Source organism: Trichosurus vulpecula, chromosome 2 (assembly GCF_011100635.1).
Source record: "Trichosurus vulpecula isolate mTriVul1 chromosome 2, mTriVul1.pri, whole genome shotgun sequence".
NCBI lineage: Eukaryota > Metazoa > Chordata > Mammalia > Diprotodontia > Phalangeridae > Trichosurus > Trichosurus vulpecula.
This window is the reverse complement of record NC_050574.1, coordinates 430,745,996-430,764,145: the sequence shown is the minus strand read 5'-3', so window position 1 is coordinate 430,764,145 and position 18,150 is coordinate 430,745,996. Positions and strand designations below refer to the sequence as shown.

The following is an 18,150-nucleotide window of genomic DNA, read 5'->3' as shown; positions in this document are numbered from 1 at the left end:
GGTATCTTCTTCTCAAATATATTTCCTCCATATCCATTCCTGTTGTTCAAAATTCTACCATTAGGGATTTACTTCTTTGAGTTGATATTGCCAGTTCTAGAAATCTTCAGTAGTTTAAAGACCTACACTTAAGATGACCCCTTCATCACTATAACTTAATAGTCTTTGAGAGCTGCTGTGGCTGAAAACTTCATTCTCCTCTGGCCAGTGGTATCAAACTCAAGTAGAAACAGAAGTCACTAAAGTATACATAAGGATCCCCATGGGCACATATTGATTTAGAAAACCACATAATAACATTATTTAATTTTATTGTACTTTTTGTTTATTTTCTTAAATATTTCCCAATTACATTTTGATCTGGTTCTGGCCTCATGCAGGCTGCATATTTAACATTTTTGCTCTGGCTAACTTGATGATGCATCTTTATAAACATCTCAAATGCTAACCATTCAGTCCACCAACAGGATTCTGTTCAAATTCTGTCTACCTTGACAGAAACTATCAGAGTTTATGCTTTTGAAAATGCAGTTATCTTCACATCACAATAAGGCATCAGAGTATGACCTTAGCGGAGATCAGCTCCATGTTATTTAAAGGAAAATACTTCCAGGATTTGCAACGCACACAATGATTATTATTAATCACTGACGGTTACCTTGAATTAGTTTATCAGCTAGCTTAGAGTGAAATAATTTTTGGGGAACATATTTTGATGAAGGAATGTAGAAGAACAAGAGAGAGATCCAAAATAAAAAACACTGACTGAAAAAGGCAGGCCTCGAGGAACATGATAGCAGTTAGAACCTGAGAAGTGAGGGAGGATTAATTATTACTCAAGGGAGCCCTTTTCATTTTTGGACGTTTCTAATTGTTTGAAAATTTTCCTAAGTCATCTTAGTCAGGGGTAGTAGTGAAATACAGCTGTGAACTGTTAGCACTATGGTTAGGTATACTGCAAAGTGGCTTTTGTTGTACAGTTGTTTTCTTGACAAAAATACTGGAGTGGTTTGTCACCTCCTTTTCTAGCAGACGAGGAACGGAGGTAAACACCCTTAAGTGATGCGCTCAGGATCACACAGCAAGTAAGTGTCTGAGGTCACATTTGAACTCAGGAAGTTGAGTCTTCTTGACTTCAGGCCCAGCAATCTAACCACTGCACCACTTAGCTTCTGGACTAAGGGGCTTAGAAATGAACTAAGCATAGGTGACATACCAAGGATGTAGCCTGGACTCTCTTGACTTGTTTGAGAGCTTGAGACTCAGTACATTGAGACTCAATCTACTTTTCTCTAGAGCTCACAGTTCTGTCCTCTGGTGCTGTTTAGAGTAAGTCTAGTATCTGTTCCATTTGATAGCCCTTCAAATACTCAATGAAATCCATCATCTTCACTCTTAAGTCATCTCCAGTCTAAACATCCCAAGTTCTTTTAATTATTCTGCATGAGTCATTATTTTGAAGTCATTCACCTTCCTGGTCACCCCCTTCTGGACACCTTCTGGATTATCAATGTTTTTCATAAAGTGTATAATCTAAAAAGCAATATATTACTCCACTTGTAGCCTGAATAGTGCCAAGTACAGCAGGACTGTTGTTTCCTTAGTCCTAGATTCTGTGCCTCTCTTAATACAACCCACAATTCCATTAGTTTTCCTGTCTGTTATATCGCCCTCAACTCACACTGCTCTTGAAGTCCACTAAAGCCCTGTGGAAACCCTGCCTCTGACTCAGTCACCATTCATATGCCCTATCTAGTACTTTGTTCCTGTGTTCCTCCTGTCTTATTTTTGAATGCTCATTTCTTTTTATTTTTTCTTCCAGCTAACATATTTTTCTGTGGTCCTTTTAGTTTTGACCATAATTCATTTTTTAGTGGCTTTTCTCTGTGCTTGTCTTTGAAGTTGTGAGACAAGTCAGCTTGCGGAACTTTGCCCAGTTCTGGCTCTGTCCAACAATAATCTTCATGACTCTAACCTTGACCATTACATTTGATGGTAGTGTATATTTTAAATAAGATTTTTGAAAGGTATAGAAAACAATTTAATATAAATATTGCTGATCATAATAAAATTGTGCTAAATTTGTTTTTTGTGATAGTACGTTATCTTTCAGTTATGTTTGAAAGCAGTTCCTACTAGGGAGGAGCTAGTAAAGCCGTACTAGCGAGCGGGGGTTCCTACTAGGGAGGAGCTAGTAAAGCCGTACTAGCGAGCGGGGGTTCCTACTAGGGAGGAGCGAGTAAAGCTGTAGTAGCGAGCGGGGGTTCCTACTAGGAGGAGCGAATGCACCTTTTATCCAGAATGTAACTCCTTGAGAGTAGGAGATATTTTTCAAGGAGGTTATGGCGATGGTCTTTGCATTCCCTCCCCTGCTCCCTGCTCCAGCCCAGCTTAGCTCTTAATAAATGCCGTAGCAGGAGTTGTGAGTTCCCTCACAAAGAGTTCCTTACATCATTTGAACCATAGACCCAGGCATGAATAAATACACACAGAAATAAATACAATAATTTTATTTGTTAAATTTGCTAAAATAAATAAATATAGGAAATGGTCAGGTCAATTTTGAGGGCAAAATTTGTTTTGTTGTTTTTTGTTTAAAACTAAAATGCTTTATTTTTTCTAGGGATGTGTGTAAAGGAGCATTATCAGCTCCAACAAACAAACAAATCAATTCAAACAATGACTTTGCCAGATATAATAAAACCATATATGACATGTTATTTTACTTGAGTGGACAGATGCTACCTGGAGTTGCAACAACTCAGACATTACCTATTGATGATACTGAGAGAGTGATCCACCTCCATTGGCTACATTCTACACTTCTCACCTTCCTCAAGTAAGAATCTATAGTTGAAACATTCTAGTGCTGATCAGGAGCTTTTGTTTCTTTTATGCAGTTGTCCTGTGGTATTATATATTCTCCTGATAACTGTGTAGTTATTTAGTAGCTGGTATATGTGAGTCCATATGTGCTATGAACTAATATATAGAATTTAAGAGATACATGCTCTTGGTTCAAGGTACTGATTATCTCTAAGACACATTGAACAAAAATGAACCCACTATAAACATATCATTAATGCATGAAATGAGAGGAAGTTTCATGCATGGATAGAAAACCTAACTTATTGCCATAGCATTGTCTGTCTTCCTGAGATAGATTAAATAGCAAGTGAGGTAGAGAGCTAGAAAAGGGGTGACTAAGAAGAGTATAGAATTAAAGGTTGTGAATTTAGACACTTTGTGTACTTTGATAACCTCCCTTTTTCCTGTTTTAAACATTTTTTTTGCCCCTCAGCTGGATTGCCAGCAGAGATAATAAAATTTTCTTTATTGAAAAACTAGGACTGAAAGCTATGGCTTTTATTGTCTTGGATATCAGTCATAGACAAAGGATATGCGTATCTTCAGGTGGTAATCCTTTGTTACTGCAAACACTATACTGAGCAAAAGCCTATCCTAGAACTCTCTGCAGCATATTTCTATGATTATTCTAAGGGAAGAAAATAAAAGTGAATCCATCTCTATTTATATTAATGGATGAAGGAAGACCATGTGACTGAACTTTAGCAGTTCTACAAGCTAAATTGAGACCTTCACTTTGTGGCTTGGCTGAGTACTCCCCCTCCCATCCCAAAGCCATAAAACTCTAGTTTAGAAGATTTGCAGTGAATAGTTTTTCTTTTGCAAGTCACCCTGAGCAAAGCTTTTCCAGGCATTTAATATAGCTAAGCTACATAGGATCATAGATTTACAGCTAGAAGAAATTTTAGAGATCAACTAGTTCAGCTCCTTTATTTTACAATTAAGGAAACTGAGGCCCAGAGAGAAATGAAGTGATGTACCTGAAGTCACAGAGGTGGCAAGTGTAGAGTCAGGATTCGAACTCCGAAGCTTATACTTTTTTCATTGCAATATGAGACTTTCTGCACCACCTCTGATTTAGGCCTCCAGGCCTCCATCATCAGGCAGAAACCTATTATGGTCCAGCACTGTAGTCTCTAGAAAAGACTGACCCTAGTGATAAAAGCCAGCACAGAGTGTATGACTTGCACTACAATCTTTGATTATTTTTTTAATGCAATAAGAACCCATATCTATACAAGCTTTATAGCTTCAAAAGCACATTCCCCACATCAGTCCCATGAGGCAGATGTTTCAAATATTGCTATCTCCATTTTCAAATGAGGAGTCTGAGGGAGGTCAAGTTACTTGTCTATAGTCAACTGAGAATTTCTAACTTTAAGTTCACTTTATGTTATATGCTGAAAGCAGAATCAATTATAGGCCACAAGACACCAATTCTGTCCACTTTTTTTTCTATGAAAAATGCTCAGATTGGCTCTATGACCTGAATATAGACTGTATTCCCCTCTTTCCTCCGTATCTGGATTGTATAAAAGCCAAAAGGACCTACCTTAACATTGGGGTTATTTTTCAGTGTATTTTTCATACTTTTACTTTCTAAGAAATCTCATTTTAAAGGCATCCTCTACTATGTTCTTGAATGGTCAATATTAACCCCCAGTATGGGCAGCTTGAATAAGATAATGTGATATGATCATTTCCTGGAATAACAATGAAATTTTTGTCTTAAAAAACTATCCTTTATACATAGACAAATCATGTTGATGGGTTGAAATTCCTCAAGAAATTTCTCTGGCTATCTTTTCCACATACAGTTCAAGATAAAGGTCAATCAAAGATCCTAGGTGATTTATTCAAGTTTAAGCAGTGGGTCATGGAGGTCAACATCAAAACTTAAAAATGAAATTATTAATATTTTTGCTTTTTGTATCATCTTCATTTTTTATTTCTTTATTTTAAATTTCTTTATTTATCCTTAGTTTATAACATTCAGTTCCACAAGCTTTTGAGTTCCAAATTTTATCCCCTTGCCTCCCTTCCCCCTCCCCGAGAAGGCATGCAATCTGATACAGGTTCTACATATACATTCACATTAAACATATTTTCACGTTAGTCATGTTCCAAAGAAGAATTATAACCATTGGAATTAATCATGTGAAAGAAGAAACAAAACAAAACGAAAAAGAGAGAGAGCAAATAGTATGCTTCAACGTGCATTCAGACTGTAATTCTTTCTCTGTATGTGGATAGCATTTTCCATCATGAGCCTTCTGTAGTTGTCTTAGAGCCTTGCATTGCTGAGAAGAGCCAAGTCTATCAAACTTAGTCATTACACAATGTGGCTGTCACTGTGTACAATGTTCTCCTGGTTCTGCTCCCCTCACTCATCATCAGTTCATGTAAGTATTTCCAGGTTTTTCTGAAGTCCGTCTGCTCATCATTTCTTATAGCACAACAGTATTCCATTACATTCGTATACCACAACTTGTTCAGCCATTCCCAATTGATGGGCATCCCCTCAATTTCCAGTTCTTGGCTACCACAAAAAAGAGCTGCTATAAATATTTTTGTACATGTGAGTTCTTTTCCCATTTGTGTGATCTCTTTGGGATACATACCTAGAAGTGGTATTGCTGGGTCAACGGGCACACACATTTTTATAGCCCTTTAGACATAGTTCCAAATTGCTCTCCAAAATGGTTGCATCAGTTGACAACTCCACCAACAATGCATTTGTGTCCCAATTTTCCCACATCTTCTCCAGCATTTATAATTTACCTGTTTTGTCATGTTAGCCAATCTGATAGGTGTGATGTGGTACCTAAGAGTTGTTTTGATTTGCATTTCTCTAATCTAGTATAATCTAGGATCTAAATTATCATGGATTGAAGCATAAACATATTATTCTTCCAGCTTGTAGACAAACACATAGTCATAATCATCAAGCCAAAGACTCTAGCTACACATAAATGTTGATATATTTAAGGATTTGGCCTTATTCCTAGAAAAGAGTATCATAAAAGTCCTGTGATCAGTAAATCAAAATTACAGAAACATAATAATAGAGGTAGGTATGGAGCTTTATTACTCCTGCTGTCTTCATTTCACTGTCTTCATTTTCCACCTGGCTGCATTCCTTTGATTTTCTCCATCATGAACCTCATCATCCCGCAAAATCACATCCACCCTAGATCTCACACCTCATCAATATCCTCTGTCCCTGGGACCCTTCTGATTAGAAGGCAGAGCACAGAGCTAGGAATGTGCCCTGGGCCAGCTCTCTATCTGTTCATTCCTCACCTTGCTGTAATCTCTTTGGATTTTTTATTATGCCTTTTTGCAGACACTGCCTATCTTCATTGAGACTTCCTTTTCAGTTTCCCTTCCTGTGTTGTATTCACCATTAAATCATAAGCTTCATGAGGGTATGAATTATTTTTCTTTTTTATATCCCCAGCACTTAATAGATGTTCATTCACAGGCTGACTGCAATCATAATTAGGGTTTCTTTACCATTATGCAAAGTTTCTTCTATAGATGGCATTAATTTTGAGTAGTAAGTAGTTGGTACTTCAATGCCTTCTGATATTTTGAGATTAAGAACAGCTCTGGGTCCAGGGGAAATGCCTACATAGGCATGTACCTTTTATCCAGAATGTAACTCCTTGAGACTAGGAGATATTTTTCAAGGGGGTTATGGTGATGGTCTTTGCATTCCCTCCCCTGCTCCCTGCTCCAGCCCAGCTTAGCTCTTAATAAATGCTTGTTAGTTTGGGTTGGATTGTAGTTCTGGAAAATTCCTTATGCCAGCAAATTCCATTGTCACAGTTTTCTCTTGCTAGGTGATGTCTGTAGCCACACCCATTTAGGTAGTCAGCAAAAGCCAAAAGAAACCATCAGGTTTAGAAAATTCTTTTGAATCCCTGTCCTACTCCATGGTATATCCCTTCAAGACATCCCTGATATGCCACTTAATAAAACTCCAAAGGAACTCTGTGGTGCTGCAACGACAAGGTATATTTTCAACTCCTGTAAATGCCCCTGGTTTCTGTACAAGTCAACCTGAAGGGAGACCTTGGTGGAGCAAGTCTCTTGGGAGCCTAGCTTGGGTTCTTTTCTTCTAGGTATGGCCCATTATTGTTTTTGTTTTCTTTTTTTTTTCTGAGAGCTAAAATCCAGGTCCCCTCCAGCCACAGCTGAGGCAGCACACCAGCTGTATATAACTGGGTCAAGGACATTAGTGGTAAAAGCATTGAAAGCAGGTGGGATGATTCTGGTGTCCCCTTGTAAGTACCTAGTTCTCAGGAAACACCCTTGAGAATCTGTTGAACACCTTCCTTTTGTTGGGCTATTTTAATAATGTAAATAATAACAAGTTCTTGCCTCCTTGTAATGACAAAAAGAAAAGTCTTTGTGAAGGATTCATATGTCTTTCATTCATAGATTCATTTGTATTTATTGAATTCTTATGTACTGAAGTGGGTTCAAAGACAAATGAAACATATTCTCTGTCCAAATAAAGCTCACAGGGGTGGAGTAAAAGCAGGGACTTGCTTGAGCTCTCCCCCAAACCCCTGCAAATAACTGTAAAAAATGACTCACAACAAATTCTAGATCAGCAGAACCCACAAAATGACAGAGTAAAACAAACTTCCAGCCCAAGACAACCTGGAAGGCTGACAGGAAAGGTCTGTTGCACCAGGGTGAGAGAGGAGCACAGTCAAGTATGGGCTGTGACAGATGGGCCAGAGCAGGCCTCAGGGGACTGAATCTGGTAGCTGTGGTGGTTTCCAGACTTCTCAACCCACAAACACCAAAAGCAGCTTAGAAGGTCAGTAGGAAAGGTCTGTCAGACCTGGGTGAGAAAGGAGCAAGGTGAGGCCCTGGCCTGGCCCTAGGGTGGTGGTGGGGGCAGCAGCAGTGGCTGTGTCTGGAGCTCTTGGCCCACAGATGTAGGGGGGATCCAGAGGCTGATCAGAGGTGGATTGCAGGGATCTGTTTTGTGGCACTGAGGCAAGATTCTCTTGCTTTGCCCATGCTTGGACCTGGGTCGCAGTCCTGGGTGGTGGTCCAGGAGTGAGGAAGAGCGCTTCTGGTGGTGGTGGAGAGGGAATCCTCTTCATAGTTCCAAGGCAGAAAAGAGTGCTTGTGGTCACTCACAGACCAGAGCACATACCAGAAGAGAAGTAAACACCTCTCCTTTTATCATACCACCTTGGAAGAACTGAAAAATTTACATGTCTCTAGAAATATCTCTGAAAACAGCTACACAAAACCCCTAAAGCTTGGGACAGTATACCTAAGAGACCTACCTTAACAAAGAGCCAAAAAGTTAAGTAATTGGCTGGGGAAATGAGCAAGCAGCAGAAAAAAATCAGACTATAGAATCTTACTTTGGTGACAAGGAAGATCAAAACATACAATCAGAAGAAGAAAACAAGGTCAAAGTGCCTACATCCAAAGCCTCCAAGAAAAAAAATATGAATTGGTTGCAGGCTGTAGAAGAGCTCAAAAAGGATTTTGAAAATCAAGTAAGAGAGGTAGAGGGAAAATTGGGAAGAGAAATGAGAATGATGCGAAAAAATCATGAAAAATGAGTCAACAGCTTGCTAAATTAGGAGACAAAAATGCTGAAGAAAATAACACCTTAAAAATAGACTCACCCAAATGGCAAAAGAGCTCCAGAAAGCCAATGAGGAGAAGAATTCCTTAAAAAGCAGAATTGGTCAAATGGAAAAAGAGGTCCAAAAGCTCAGTGAAGAAAATAATTCTTTAAAAATTAGAATGGAGCAAATGGAAGCTAATGACTTTATGAGAAGTCAAGAAATTATAAAACAAAACCAAAAGAATGAAAAAATAAAAGACTGTGAAATATCTCATTGGAAAAACACTGACCTGGAAAACAGATCCAGGAGAGATGATTTAAAAATTATTGGACTACATGAAAGCCATGATCAAAAAAAAAGCCTAGACATCATCTTTCAAGAAATTACCAAGGAAAATTTCCCTGATATTCTAGAATCAGAGGGGAAAGTAGATACTGAAAGACTCCACCAATCAACTCCTGAAAGACATCCCAAAAGGAAAACTCCTAGGAATATTGTATCCAAATTCCAAATGAAGCTCATAATTTGGGAGGGCAGATAAGATATATACACAGATAAATATCTCTCTCACACACACAGACACAGACACAGACACACACACACGCGCACACACACACACACACACACGCAAATTAAAGTGTAGCACCAGAAGAAAGGTACAAAGTATTATGAGAGTACATGACTTTTTTTCACCAATGTCACCTAGGTAAACATTACATTTCTCTTTTCTTTTGCAGGTAAACTCCTTGGAAAAGCTATTTACACTTGGTACCTAAACTTTCTCTCCACTTTCTCTTTTCTTAAACTTCCTGAAATCTGGTTTCTAACCTCATCATTCAACTGCAACTGCTGTCTCCAAAGTTACTAATGATCTCACTTCCAGATTGGAATGGGCCCTTCTCATTTCTTATCCTCTTTGGGATCTCTTCTCCATTTGACACTCTTGACTACCTCTCCTCCTGGTTACTGTCTCTTCTCTGGATTTTCTGGGCAATGTTTTCTCTTGGTTCTCCTTTTACATATCTGATGGCTACTTTGCAATATCCTTTATTGATTCATAAGCCATGTAACATCTGTTGACTGGATGTATCCCAAGTCTTTCTATCCCTGCGATCTCTCTCTGTCTCTCTTCCTCTCTCTCTCTGTCCCTCTCTCTTTCTCTCTCTCTTTCTCTCTCTCTTCCTCTCACTCTCACTCTTGCTCTCATCAGTTCCCATATCCCCATAGGTTCAACTCTTATCTCGAGCTGGATGATTCCTGGATCTAAATAGCCAGGCTCAATGTCTTTACTGAGCTATAATCCCACATCACTAACTGCATATTAGACATTTCAAACAAGATGCTCCAGAGTCATCTAAAATTCAACATATCCAAAATGTAACTCCATCTTTTTCTTGAAACTCATCCCTTGTCCGCACTTTCCTGTTGACTGAACTATCATTCTTGTAGTCACCCAGGTGATACCCTCCATTCACTCTTGCTCATCCTGCATACCAGAATGGTTGCCAAATCTTGTCATTTCTTTCTTCACAAAATGTCTTACAAATGTTCCCTCACAGCACTCACAGCTACCACCCTATTTCAAGCCCTAATTACCTTTAGTTTGGACAGTTTAACTTAACATCTTGAAATTGCCAATTCACTTAATAAAATTGGTTCATTAATCTAGGATGTGTTTAACTGCTTGATCTTGGAAATGGAAAGGTTAGATTGTAAAAATGACTATATTGATTATTTGTTCTCACTGTGAAAACAGACACACTGAAGAGCAAAATAAAATCTTTTCTTTTTCTAAAAGCAAAAAAAAAGTATAAATGCTATAATTTTGAGCAGATCAAAGAAGCATGATTCCTCCTTTTTTGGTGTCCTTGACTCAAGTCTCTCCCCACTCCAATCCATACTCATCAGTTGTCATGGTGATTTCCTCATTCCCTATTGCCACTCAACAATCTCCAATGGATACCTCTAATATCCAATATAAGCTCTGATGTTTGGCATCAAACCTCTTCACAACTCAATTCCTGTCTGCCCCTCCAGTCTTATTACACATTACTCCTCTTCTTCCACTGTATCTGAGCCCTACTGTCCTATTTGCTATTCTCCATGCAAGATGGTCCTCATCTCTGCTCCTTCATTCTTACTGTCCCATATTCTTGTAATACATTCCTTCTTATTGTTCACATCTTGAAATCTCTTGCTTCCTTTAAAACTCAGCTCAAGTTCCAGATTTTTTTATGAAGCGTTTCCCAGTTCTCTCAGCTGCTAGTACACCACCCTCATAAAAATACCTGTATTTGGGCTGTATATTTTTGTTATATACTTCTTAGTGTACATATTTCTTCTTCATTAGTACATAAGCCCCTAAAAGGAAGGGATTGTATTGCTTTTGTGTGTGTATCCCTGCCATAGAGCGTAGAGCATAGAGCATAGTGCCTTGAACCTACAAAGTTCTTAATAAATATTTCCTGATCAGTTGACTGATTAATCTTGAAGACTCCATAGTGGCCTCAATAACTTTGACAATAGCATTTGCAAGGAAATTCCTGGAAAGTAATCTTTACTGATTACTAATGCAAAACACCAAAGCTTAATTTCCATCTTGTACTCACAGCCATCTGTGAGTGTTGTTGCAAATACTGTAGCGTGTGGAGATAGCTTGCTGGTAATTCTTTGAATATAATGCAACTCTGAAACTTTAGTATTATGTTAATGTAATAATCAAGGTCACCTGTTGCCAAATGACAGAAACTATTGGAACAACATAGAGACTTCCTTGCAATGGAATTCAAAAGCCAGACTCACTCAAAGTAGCTTAATTTTGAATTTGAACTCAGCATTCTTTATCCCCCATGAAAAACATTTGTACCTTGAGCAGGGGTTGGCATACCTGAATGATCTACAGATATTGAGGAATGTGAATTTCCTATATTCTTTTCACTCTTGGCAAGAGCTATCTTATGTCTAGCATGGTTATTAGAAACTGCAAATTTAATTTCTGAAACAATGTTTTCCAGCTGACAATATTCTTCAGATTTTATAAACATAAAACTTAGTTCAATTAAGAGAACCTCAAGTAGTCAGCTGCACCTACAGAGCAATCTTAAAACATGGCATTAAAAATGTCTAAAAATTATTTTTGGACCTATGACATAAGCCTACAATATAAAAAGCAATGACTTCACCAGCCTGTTGATTCTTTTTGCAAAATATAATCAGTGATGCTTATTAATGGTACTTTTAAAATTCTCTTAATTATTTCACAGCTTCTATGAAGTAGGGGGCAGTAAGGAATTCTATTATGCCACATTTGAGCTGCACAAATAATTCAGAACATACTGGGTTTTTAATAGTGCCTTCTATTTAGTTTGCTTCAAGACAGAAATAAAATTTTAATTCAGATAAACCACGTGATATTTAATGAATGACATAAGGCTCTTCAATTTACCCCAAAGTAGTCATTTTAAGTACAGAGTTATTCCTTTTTTAAGATGAGGGTCATTTATCATTGCTTACTGTAATATTTGAGAATGGGTTTATAATCTCCAAAGTCATATAGATTTTAATAGGATCCTATTCTATTCTATCCTATTACATCCTGTGCAAGAAAGGTCTTGTGCTTGTTCATCAGTAACAGCTGAGATGTAAAGTAGATCTTAAGATAGAAAGCAGTTTTTTATTATGCCAAGAATTACTTTAGGCAAAAACCTATCCTAGAAACCACTGCAGCATACAACTGTGGGAACTTAAAAAGCACAGAATGCTGACAAGAAGCCAGAACTGAACCACAATGCATCCAAAAGAGTATGTGATTTTCACAGAAGATATTTCCTTTAGGCACTTCACTTAGAGTGTATTTTGAATAAGGGACTCACTCTATTAGTATTTGTGAACTAACACCAAACTATTATTTCTCTCTTGGCTAAAATTGTTGTAATATAATGTTAGTTAACCAGTGATTTGAAATGCTGGCCTTGGAGTTACTTGTATTATTAGACACATTTTGGTTACCCTTATTTCAAATGGGAAGCAGTCTGAAAATTCTTATTCCTGACCAAAAGGGTTAAGAAGCTCCAGTGCCCAAAGGAAAAGTTGGCTTCTCGATGTGTATAACCTTTCTCCATGTACTTCTTATTAAGCTCAAGGCTCTTTACTTAGAAAGAAGATAATTCCTTAATAGTAGGAGCTTCTACCAACATTCTTAGCTTTTGAGAAAGTGTGCTTTTGGAAGTTAATAGCATCTTAGCTGGGCAGCTTTAGAAATGTGCATATTTAAGTGAAACCGTGTGTACATGTATGCATGTGTGCATGCATGCATGTATCTATGCATGTATGTGTGTATGCGTGAACGTATGTGCACCCACATATGCTAGTACATGTGTGTACACATGTGTACATATGTGTGCAGTATATGAAGTTATGTGCGAGCATGCATGTGTGCATGTGCTTCATACACAAAAAAGGAATGAAAAAAGAAAACTTCCTGATTGCATCATTAACTTCCTTGGTACTTCCCTTTGTTATGCTACCATTACAGCATTATTGTTGGCGGTGATCCCAGTGGTTTTGACATTGGTAGGGATGATTCCTGTTTTGATGGTTTATGACCTGAGAATGTAGGTATGGAAGAGCAGTTTCTGCATGAAAGGCAGGTTGCCCAGATTTATTTGTTCCTTTTAGCAGCAAATATAGGTCTCTTAGGAAGTACTGACTATGATGAAAGTCCTTAACATCTTGAAATTGCCAATATGGTTAATAAAATTGGTTCATTAATCTAGGATGTATTCAAATTTTTGATCCTGGAAATGGAAAGATTAGGTTATAAAAATGACCATGCTGATTATTTGTTCTCACTATAGAATTTGACACACCAGAGAGTGAAATGAAATCTTTTTTTTTTTTGTAAAAGCAAAAAAAGTGTAGAAGTCATAATTTTGAGGGGAATAAGGTTTTTCAAACATGGAATCAGATACTATCAAAATATATGTATATATCCAGAGATCATTTAAAATTTTATTATCTAGATGGAACTATTAATGTCTACCTTGATTCTTGATTCTGCATATAAAATTATGAGAAATTAATTCAAATAGAAAAACAAGTCTGTAAAAGTATAGTAAAGTCAATTATGGATGCCAGCTGACATTAGTTTTATCAGCTACTGACCAGCTATAAAACTAAATCTTGCCTTATTTGCCCTGTAAATTCAATTCTGAAAAAACCTCAGCTCATAGTATAATAGAAAGGATTAGTGAGAAAGAACTAAATGACATTGAATAAACTTTCCCCTTATGCTTCCTGATTTTTTAAATAAAAATATGAATGTTTTTAATAGTATTTTATTTTTTCCCCAGTTACATGTCTAGACAATTTTTAGCATTCATTTTTACAATATTTTGAGCTCCAAATTTTCCTCCCTCCCTCTCTTCCCCTCTCCTCTTCTGAAAACTGTAGGCAGTTTGATATAGTTTATACACGTGCTATTATGAAAAACATATTTCCATGGTAGTCACAGTTGTGAAAAAAGAAACAAATTAAAAGGAAAAAAAATAACAAGAATAAAGTAAGTGAAAAAATACTTTGATCTGCATTCAGAGTCTATCGGTTCTTTATTTGGATATGGATGGCATGTCCTTTGTGAGTCCTTTGTACTTGTCTTGGATCGTTTTGCTTCTAAGAAGAGCTGAATCATTCAGAGTTCATCATCACGCAATGTTGCTGATACGGTATACAATGCTTTTCTGGTTCTGCTCATTTCAGTTTGCTTCAGTTTGTGGACATCTTTACAGGACTTTCTGAAATCTGCCTGTTCATCATTTCTTATGGCACAATAGTATTTCATTACATTCATAGATCACAGCTTCTTCAGCCATTCCCCAATTGATTGGTATCCCCTCAAATTCCAATATTTTGCCACCCCAAAAAGTATTGCTATACTGCTATAAATATTTTTGTACATGTAGGTCCTTTTCCCTTTTTTATGCTCTCTTTGGGTTACAGACCTAGCAGTCATATTGTTGGGCCAAAGGATATGCACAGTTTGGTTGCCTTTTGGATATAATTCCAAATTCTTCTCCCTAATGATTAGGTCAGTTTACAATTACAAAAATAGTGTACTGTTGTCCCAATTTTCCCACATCCTCTCCTACTTTTATTATTTTCCCTTTTTGTCATATTAGTCAATCTCATAGGTGTGAGGTGGTATCTTAGGAGTTGTTTTAATTTGTGTCTCTCTAATCAAAAATGTTTTAGAGCACTTTTCATGTGCCTATAGATAGCTTTGATTTCTTCATCTGAAAACTGCCTGCCCCTATGCTTTGACTCATATCAATTTTTGATCAATCAATATTTGACTCACATTAATTTTGCTCACGTCAGTTGGGGAATAACTTGTATTCTTATAAATTTGACTCAATTCTCTATATATTTGAGAAATGAGGCCTTTATCAGAGACACTTGCTATACAGACTGCTTCCCAGCTTTCTGCTCTCCTTCTAATCTTGGTTGTATTGGTTTTGTTTGTACAAAAAACTTTTTAATTTAATAAAATAAAAATTATCTATTTTACATTTTGAAATGCTCTCTATCTTTCATTTGGTCATGAATTCTTCCCCTCCCCATAGATCTGACAGGTAGACTATTCCTTGCTCTTCTAATTTGCTTATGGTATCACCCTTTATGTCTAAATCATGCACCCATTTTGACTTTATCTTGGTATATGGTGTGACATGTTGGTCTATACTTAGTTTGTGTCCTACTGCTTTCTAGTTTTCCAACAGTTTTCGTCAAATAGTGAGTTCTTATCCAAAAAGTTGGGGTCTTTGGGTTTATCAAACACTAGGTTACTATGGTCATTGACTACTGTGTCTCGTGTACCTATTCTATTCCACTGATCTACCACTCTGTTTCTTAAGCAGTAACAGATAGTTTTGATGATTACTGCTTTATAATGTAGTTTGAGATCTGGTATTGTTAGGCCACCTTCCTTTGTATTTTTTTTCATTAATTTCCTTAATATTCTTGACCTTTTTTCTCCCAGGTGAATTTTGTTGTTATTTTTTCTAGCTTTATAAAATAATTTTTTGGTATTTTGATTGGTATGGCCCGGAACAGGTAAATAATTTTAGACAAAATTGTCATTTTTATTATATTGGCTTAGCCTACCCATGAGCAATTGATACTTTTCCAATTGTTTAAATCTGACTTTATTTGTGTGAAAAGTGTTTTGTCATTGTGTTTTTACAGCTTTTGGGTTTGTCTTGGCAGGTGAATTCCTAAGTATTCTATATTTTTTTACAATTATTTAAATGGAATTTCTCTATCACTTGCTCCTGGGCTTTATTGGTCATGTAAAGAAATGGCGATAATTTATGTAGGTTTATCTTGTATACTACAACTTTGCTAAAGTTGTTAATTTTTTCAAGTAATTTTTTAGTTGATACTCTAGAGTTCTCTAATTGTACCATCATATCATTTGTAAAGAGGTGTAGTTTTGTTTCCTCATTGCCTATTCTATTTCCTTCCATTTCTTTTTCTTCTCTTATTGCTATGGTAATTTCCATAACATGTCTAGTACCATACTGAATAATAGTTGTGATCATGGACATCTTCACTTCACCATTGATCTTATCAGGAAGGCTTCCAGCTTATCCTCATTACATATAATGCTTGCTCATGGTGTTAGATAGACACTGCTTATCATTTTAAGGAATGCCCCCTTCATTTTTATGCTTTATAGTGTTTTTAATAGGAATGGTGGTGTATTTTGTAAAAATATGAATATTTTAAATGTACATATATATGACATGTACACACACAATCTAATGTATTATAATCACATACAACACTTAGTTTTGTATATAAGCATATATGTACATATATAGGTGTCTGTATGCACACATGCATATATATATATATAGATATAGATATAGATATGGATATAGATATATACATATACACCCATACCTCTATGCCTACAGGTACATATATGCATATATGTAGTACAAAACTATATATGTGATTGCTATAATGCATTGGGTTTTATTTGTAATGTCACGTATGTGTGCATTTAAGACAAAATTATTATTTATATTTTGTATATTAAATAAATAACATTTATTATTTTCTCATAATATTTATTACATATTCACACTTATGTACCTATATGTACATATACATATTCACATGCAGGGCAAAGGGAAATTTCTCAATCCACATGGGATTTTTTGAGGTCTAAGGCTTTGGGAGACTATACGTCAGGTTATGAGAGGCAACTTGAGATAACGAACAGAGGGCAGGTCCCTCCAAAGGATGGCTTTGGAATCAAGATGGGGGTTCAAGTTTCACTCTGATACTTAGTGGCTGTGCAAGCCCCAAGCAAATTATTTAACCTTTCAGTACCATAAGCAACTCTCCTAAGTATATGGGCTGCAGCATAACTGCTGGTATGAATTAGTCAAGAGAATTTCTTCACTGAGAATTCCCTATTCTGTTAAGATTACAGATTTGGCAAACAAAAAGAAACATGGTTAGTGTCATCATTATAGTCAGCATATCCTAAGGTAACACTGAGAAGTAGTGGGGAGTAGTGGTTCTTGGACTAGCTTTAGAATTAGAATAAACTGGATTCAAATCTTGCTACTGACACATACTAGTTATGTGATTGTGTCTAAGGTTCCAAGTGATAAAGAGTTGATCTGAATTGGAGAATACAATTTTTTTTTTCACACCAGAAATTCCCCATTCCAACCATAGAGCATAGAGATGATGCATTTAGAACTGAAAGGGAATTTGGAGGCCATCTAGTCTCACTTCCTTTTTTTATAGCTAAGGAAACAGAGCAAGTTATTTAAGGTCCACCTGCTTTAAGGTTGGTAAAGTGCTTTACAAATATTATTATCTCATTTTATCCTCCATGTCTTCTCCCCCTTGATAACATTTCTCATATTATCCACAGTCTTCTAGAGATGTCTGACAATGGCTCCTCAGTCATATTTATGGGTTTTTTTCATTACTCTGGAATATAGATTGATAGAGTATGGATTGAACTTATTGAGAGCATGTAGGTACTCTCTCTCTTGCCTTTTTAAAAAAATCACATCTATGATTTCATTACTGAAGAGAGCTTTTGTTGAGCTTTTGTTTGCTCTACCAATGCATATGAGTCTAGCGAGTTGTTGGGTGGCATGGAGATGTAATGCGATATTGTGATAGATCATTAATTGGACCCCTATTTTATTCCAATCAGGATTAATCATTTTGATATGATTCCATAGGGGTGGTGATTATAAGCCTCAGAGCTGTGAACTGCAGATTGTAAGTTTACTTGTTTAATCATAAGAAGCTAACTAGAAGACCTCCGCCCTTAGTTTTCTTTGTTATAGTGATTAAGCCCAGTGTGGTGGAAGGGACTCAATTACATGGAAAGCCTCCCTCCCCCCACAGCTATTTTTGTTGCCCTTCTGTCCCTTGTCATCACTCTATTGCTCAACATGGGGAGATGAACATAAACACTTGGTCAATGGGTGACCCTGGTTGCCAGGCTGTGGCTCACCTTTCTACCAGTCTATGAGCCCATGTAGATGTTCTGACTTTTGTTTATCAGCCCAGCCCATGGGTGGGCTCATTGACTTGGTAGGATCTCTTGAAAGATCAAGATAAGTTTGTCAAGGTCTGC

At 36.8% G+C, this 18,150-nt stretch overlaps 1 protein-coding gene across 1 annotated transcript in view; it reads left to right on the top strand.

Annotated features, from left to right (window-relative positions):
- The window catches only part of CFAP47 (cilia and flagella associated protein 47), a 965,255-nt gene that overhangs the window by 236,937 nt on the left and 710,168 nt on the right, over positions 1-18,150 (top strand). Inside the window, exon 31 of the mRNA XM_036744194.1 lies at positions 2,624-2,839. Coding sequence (XP_036600089.1) covers positions 2,624-2,839 — 216 coding nt within the window. The remainder of the gene's footprint in view (positions 1-2,623; positions 2,840-18,150) is intronic.